At 48.1% G+C, this 6,779-nt stretch overlaps 1 protein-coding gene across 1 annotated transcript; it reads right to left on the reverse strand.

Annotated features, from left to right (window-relative positions):
• Positions 1-3,924: 3,924 nt before the first annotated feature.
• LOC108638782 (feather keratin B-4-like) lies at positions 3,925-6,327 on the reverse strand. Its single transcript, XM_018067832.1, has 3 exons — positions 6,296-6,327; positions 4,270-4,534; positions 3,925-4,163 (listed from the first exon to the last, which is right to left on the reverse strand). Exons 2-3 carry the CDS (start codon positions 4,517-4,519, stop codon positions 4,120-4,122), a joined length of 294 nt encoding a protein of 97 aa, XP_017923321.1. The 5' UTR covers positions 4,520-4,534; positions 6,296-6,327; the 3' UTR covers positions 3,925-4,119.
• Between the last annotated feature and the right edge of the window lie 452 nt (positions 6,328-6,779).

Here is a 6,779-nt window from a genome sequence, read left to right on the forward strand (position 1 = left end):
CAGGAAAGCAAATTAAATTATTTCAGTGACGTCAAATCCCTTTGGATTCCTGATCCCTGCGTGTTTTAATTAACCCTGTTTCTTGTTCATTGGTGGAAACCGCAGCCCTGCAGCTCCTGAGAGTCAATCCTGCAACGTTCAGTCTCCCTCTGCTTGCCCCACCTGGCATTGCACAACCTGCCTCCCTGTCCCTCTCCAGGGGAAGTTTGGCTTTCTCTCCCCCACCCCAAGGCTTCGTTTCACAGCACAGAGGTACCAAAACCTTTTCCCTCTCTCATGGGAAGCCCTGGGCTGAAGGGTTATGACCCTTGACTGGGTTATAACTTTGTGCATCAGCTTTATCTCCCTGTGGTGGCTGTGACATCACCCAGGGGACAGTCCCCGCTCGGGATCATCCCTGGGATGCTCAGCCTGACCTGTCCAAGGTGGGAAGGAGCTGTTGGCACCATCAGGCCAGGAATGGAGGTGCAGAAGGGCTGAGCTGGCATTGCTGAGCCCTCCTGCTCTGCAGAAGATGTTGAGGAGCCTCCACGACATCCCTTGTAGGTCCTGGCTTGGCCTTCAGCAGGATGTGTTTGAGAAGGGAATTTTTTCCCCCCAGGGCAATCCCACACAATCACCTCCAACTTTCAGGGCGATTTATGGCCTGGAAACCCGAAGTTATTTAATCAGGAACAAACCACAGGAATGTAAACAAACAAACAGGAGAATGGAGGAGGTATTTTTAGCAACCTGTGGGTGGAGCAGGTAAATCTGCTGTGAGTCATCCTGAGTCCTTGGGGTGGCTACAGGGTGAGAAATGCTGTCCAGCACAGGCCTCTGCTGCCACAGGTTTGCCCTGGAGGGGCCGAATTTAATGGAAATTTAAATGCTCCAGGGCTAGAACTAATAATGGCTGGATTAACAATGCCTCATTAATGAGGTTTTTATGCCTAATTTAAAGAGGTGTTATTACCTGAACATATGGAATCTGATGAAATATGAGTTGATTCATCCCACGTTTAGTGCAGGAAGAGCAAGGACAGGTTAGAGATGAGGATTTGGGTCATCCCATGTCTTTGATCCAACGTTTCGTGCAGGAAAAGCAAAGGTTGGAGTGACCTGGGCTAGTGGGAGGTGTCCCTGCCCGTGGCAGGGGGTGGAACCAGAAGACCTTTAAAATCCCTTCCCAGCCAAGCCATTCCAGGACTCCATGGTGGTGGCAGCTGCTGCATTTGACTTGCTGACCTGCAATTACACAGAGCCCTCCAGGAGACACGTTCTGGGGCTGTTAAAGGCCACTGATATTCAAAACACACGAATATTTCCTGTTCAGGCACGATGCAAACTCAGCCTGGTGCACCCTGGATTGCCCAGGGGAGGAGATGCTTGGCTTGGGATTTTCCCACACACTTAAAAAAGCACTGGGGGACGTGAGAGGTGATTCATTTAAAATTTAAAAAAGCTTCTGAGGCATGAAAAAAAAAAGGCACAGAAATGATCTCACGTGCAAAGCGACGCCCGAGATCCTCGTCCTGAAGAGCGGGAGTTGCTCAACCCCTGCGTGTCCAAATCCAGAGGCACAGGCTGGGTTTTGCAAGGCCTGGCTTGGGTACACACATAATGAGTGTTTGTGAAGCCTTCCCAGAGCTCTGGCTGTTGGTCCTGGAGGGATCGGGCAGGAGCCACCTGGAGCTGGGGCTGATTTATGGAAAAAGCAGCTGCAGAGTGAATTTGGGGATTCTGAGACCTCAAGTGGATAAATGTGGAGAAAAAGTCCTGGGGGCTGAGGAAGGATGTTGGAAACACTGGGAATTACAGTGGGGAAACATGAACACATTAATTCTCAGCCTAAGAACTCATTAGTTTTAGCCATTGCTGCGTGTTGGCCAATACAGAGAAATATTTCCTTTGCATTGTTCAGCTGCACGTACCCACCTGGCAAATCCCACCTGGCAGATTCCACCTGGCAGATTCCTCATTGAAATTCCACCTGGCATATTCCACAGTGCAGATTCCACATGGCAGATTCCACAGTGCAGATTCCACACTGCAGATTCCCCTTGCACAAGCTGTCCCATCGTGGTGGCCCAGGGAGGGTGACAGTGTCCCCAGGGAGGTGACAGTATCCAGGTCCTGCCTGGACATGTCTGGTCGGTGATTTTTGTCCCATTTTTGGGGAATAGCCTCATGACTTGGCTGGGGAATTAATCCCAGTTCTTTAATTAATTAAGGCAATCTGCATCTCTGGGCTGGGCAGGGATGAGGCACCTCAAGTGCTGTGTCCTTCACTGCCAGGGAGACATGGAGGGGTTGGAGCGTGTCGAGGGAAGGGAAGGGAGCTGGGGAAGGGGCTGGAGCAGCAGGAGAAGGGTCTGGAGAACTCCTGAGGGAGCTGGGGGGGCTCAGCCTGGACAAAAGGAGGCTCAGGAGGGACCTTCTGGCTCTGCAACTCCCTGACAGGAGGGGGGATCCCGAGGATCTTCTCCCAGGGAACAAGGGACAGGAGGAGGGGAAATGGCCTCAAGCTGTGCCAGGGGAGGGTCAGGTTGGCCATGAGGAGGAATTTCCCCCTGGAAAGGGTGTTCAGGCCTTGGCAGGGGCTGCCCAGGGAGGTTTGGAGTGCCCAGCCCTGGAGGTGCCCAGGGCAGGACTGGCTGTGGCACTGAGTGCTCTGGGCTGGGGCCAAGGTGGGGATGGATCAAAGGTTGGACTTGATGATCCTGGAGGTCTTTCCCAACCTCAGGGATTCTGGGATTTTGCTTGGACTTTTGCTCCTGACAGCCTGGGAAGGAGCCTGGAGGAGGTTTCCTGGTGACCCCCTTGGGAGGGGCTGGCACTGCCCCAGGCAGGGCTCAGCTCTCCAAACCAGCAGCATCCTCAGTCCACGGCAAAAGGCAGGTCAGGTGAGCTCTGAAAAAATGCAAAACTCCTGCCCATGTCCCGTGGGGATTTGGTTAATGCTGCTCTGGGGGTTGAGCCTCAGGAAAAGGTCACAAAGACACTCAGGGGGACTCACAAGGGCCAAAAATAAAGTGCAGAGAAAAAGGTTCACCAGGAACTGGAGGGACAGGACAGGGGGAGATGGGATCACACTGACAGAGGGGAAATACAGGTTGGATATTGGGAAGGGAATGTTCCCTGTGAGGGGGGGAGGCAGTGGTTTTCCAGGGAATTTGTGGCTGCCCCATCCCTGGAAGTGTCCAAGGCCACGTTGGAGCAACCTGGGACAGTGGAAGGTGTCCCTGCCCATGGATTGGAACAGGATGAGCTTTGGAGTCTCTTCCAACCAACTCGTTCTGGGATTCTGAAAAAGGAAAACCCAAAAGTGCTGCTGCAAGACAGAATTTAATGGGAATGAGAAGCTGAATATACACGAGCAAAACTCTCTGGATATAATCAAAGACTTTCAGGACTTCAGGAGGGTCCACAATGAATCCCCAGTTCCAGGATTTTGCATTGATTGCTCTTCTTTGGTCAGAAGGATTTGGCAAAAAAATCTGCAATTACAAGTGCTTGATATTTTTGGTTTTGCCCTGGCTTGTATCCAATGAGATATAGGCAGAAAAAGAAGCTGGGAAAGCATTACATTGTGGGTCTAAGCAGAAATAAAGCAAAAGAAAGGCTTACAAATACCTAATTTTAAGAAATGCCAAGTAGAGCTGGTTTTTTTTTGGTTTTTGTTTGTTTGTTTGTTTTTTAATGCTGGTTCAGTAAAATTTACAAAGGAATATGAATTTAGATAAAATTTCATTTTGGAACCCAAGATTTTCAGACCTATTCTTTTGATGTATTTTATACTTTTTATTTGGAGATAAATTGATAATAGAACATCAATGTTGGCATAAAAATGAATTTATTGACACACACTTTTACCAAACCAAGAAAATAAAATAAAGATTTTTTTAGAAAATCTGGTTTCTCCGAAAATTCGGGGGGTTATTTCATCCTAATTTTGAACCAGGTCAGTGGTGAAATTTCAGTTTCTTGGAGTTTGGAAATTCTAGTCCTCGGGCAGGTCTAGTGCCAGGAAGCCATGGATTTATTGACTCCACTGGGAACCTCGGGAGCTCAGCACTTCTCTAATCCATTATCCATAAACTTAGTCGGGCTCTTTAGTGCTCAGTCCTGCTTTTCAGTCTATCCACAGATATCCGTGGTGGGTTTGGGTTGGCCTGCAAGTTCTACAACAAAACAGTTGGGATGAGTGAGGAGGAAAAGGATTAAAGTTCCCTGCACCACAAAACGACCCTGCTGAGTTCATCAGAGCGGCCCCAGAACCAAACCTACCCCTAAACCCAAGGGCTCCCCCGGCTCCAAGGAAGCTCCTGACGTCCAGGAGGGTGGATCCCACGATGGTGTGCTGGGGGAAGGTGGTGAGCCTGGGCCCGGGGTAGATCAGGGAGTAGGGGGGCTGGTGGGGCTCCACGATGTCCACCACGGTGTCGGGGTATTGGATCACACAGGTCTCATTGCAGGTCACAGCAAAGGGCTCGGGGCACTGCAACCCCGGCAGGCAGCACCCCTGGAAGGGAGACATGGGGCAGGGCCACACCTGCAATGGGGGGAGAAAGGACACGGTTAGTCCTGCAGGAACTGGGGATTAAATAGCAAGATTTAAAAGGTAAAAGGGCTGCACGATGGGTAGGGGGGCATTTGGGAAATGGGGGAATTGCAGAGGGTCAATGGGGGAGTTGTAAAGGGCAATTATGGGAATTATAAAGGGTAGAAGCGGGAGTTAAAAAGGGCAAATGGAATTACAAAGGTCAAATGTGGGAATTACAAAGGGCAAATGGGAGAATTACAGAGTGGAAATAATTCAGGTGAGAATTTTGTCCAGTTTAGTTTTCAAGCTGGTAACTCTTCTCCTTCCCAAGAAACCCTTTTGAACTCCATTGCTTCAATATCTGATGATATTTTCCAGACCACCACAGTTTTCACGCTAAAAATCCCTTGTCCTGTTCCTTCTCTTCTCCAGGGTTTTCAGTGTGTGGCACTGCTCTGTCTCACTCTTATTAATTGAAAGCCACAACTCCCAACCCAATTCCATATTTTAAACTTGGATTTTAATCCTCACTGCACTGGCAAGGGCAGAACCCCCGGGGGAGAAGCTCCTTCCCTCCTCTCACCTGGTTCCAGGTGGAACAGAATGATCCAGGATGGAGACCCACCCATCTTTTATTGGTCTCATTACAGATCATCTGAATATTTGAAATCACACAGCTCTTTAAAACCCAACCTGATATCCAGGCCAGATTTTTCTGGGCATTGTTTAATTACAGATTGTCAGGCCCTCCTTGCCCTGGATTGTGCCCACACTAATTGGGTGAGGAAAACAGTGGGGGAGAGGGATAATTTCCTTTACTTTACCTTGGTGAAACTGGTGTGGAAGGAATTAAGGGCTGGCAAAGGGTGGGCTTGGACTGATTTCCTGAAGAAGTCCCTACATTTACCCCAGGACTCTGGGGGAGAGAGAACATTTGTGTCTCCCTCTAAATATCCCATTTTAACCTTCTAAAATCCTCAGGGCTTCCCCTTCAGCTTTCCCCCAGTGATTCGAGTTGCCTTTAACTCAGAGGCAGGGAAAAGGCACCACAGAATATTGTCCCAGCTAAACAGCTGGACCTGGAATGGCCAATTCTGGCTTGGGGAAAAGAATTGCTGCCACAGATTGCTCCCAGAGCTGGGATCTTGGAGTGGCCCAAGGCAGACAAACAATTTGCCAAAGCTCATCCCGGTGCTCATGAAAAGAGGTGAAGGAGGAGCACTTGGGTGCTCCTTCTGGGTTTGGAATTCAACCCTAAAAATGAGACCAGCTGAAATAAACTGGTTCAAACGTTTATAAAAATAAACCCACTCAAACAGGACCAGCAGTAAAGTGGCTTTTTTTAGTAAGAAAAATCTGTGCAGGATTTTGAAAATATTCAGGACAAGTTCTCCAGCTGTAGGAAGACACTGGAGCCTCCTTGAAGGCAGCTGAGGATGAGATTTAAATTAAAAATTAATGCTTAAAATTATAATTTCTTTAATGAATCTGTGTCTTTAGAATATGAAAGGAGCACTTGCCACTGTAAAATTACTGAGACTCTTCAGAATTCTGAGGGAGTTTTCTGTCGTGTCCCTGCTTTAAATGAACACCAACAGCTCAAGCTCTGAAGAATAGAACTTAAATTGACTTAAAACTGAAGGATAACAGAAAGGATATTTCTGGAAAAAAACACCCCCTTGCCATTTCAGAAGCTTAACCTCTGATTTGATATTTAGCCAGCAATAATAATTGATTTAAAAGGCAATAATTGATTCAAAATTGACTTACCCGGATCACCAAGGAGAAGAGTTAAAGACAAGTGATTAGGAGGGTTCTACGTAGCAAATGCTTTTATACACTTAGTCAAATGGCCTGGAGGATGTGACACCCTTTTTGCATGAAGTCTTAATTAGTTGCAAAACAAACTTTGCTGCATGCATAACTTCTGCAAGTAATGAAACTGTTTTGCTCCCTGTTTGTGTTTGTTCCCTCTCGGACCTTCCCAGAGCTGAATCTGTGGCCCAACCTCCAGGCAGGAGCCCCTGAGCCCCTTCCTGGGCCAAAAAAGGGCCTGATCTGCTTCTGAAAGCACAGTTCAGTCATGGCAGGGCTCCATCAGGGCTGCTGGGCTTTGCATTATGTTTTTCCCTCTCAAATTCGGGCTGGGAAAGGGATTCAGGGGAGTAACAGCAGCATCTTTGCCTGTCAGGAAACAGCTTTTTTTTTTTTTTCTTCATTTCCCAATTTTCCAGTGTGGAGGAGATTTTTTTAT

Source organism: Manacus vitellinus, unplaced genomic scaffold (genome assembly GCF_001715985.3).
Source record: "Manacus vitellinus isolate BGI_N305 unplaced genomic scaffold, ASM171598v3 scaffold_123_pilon, whole genome shotgun sequence".
NCBI classification, from domain to species: Eukaryota; Metazoa; Chordata; class Aves; order Passeriformes; family Pipridae; genus Manacus; species Manacus vitellinus.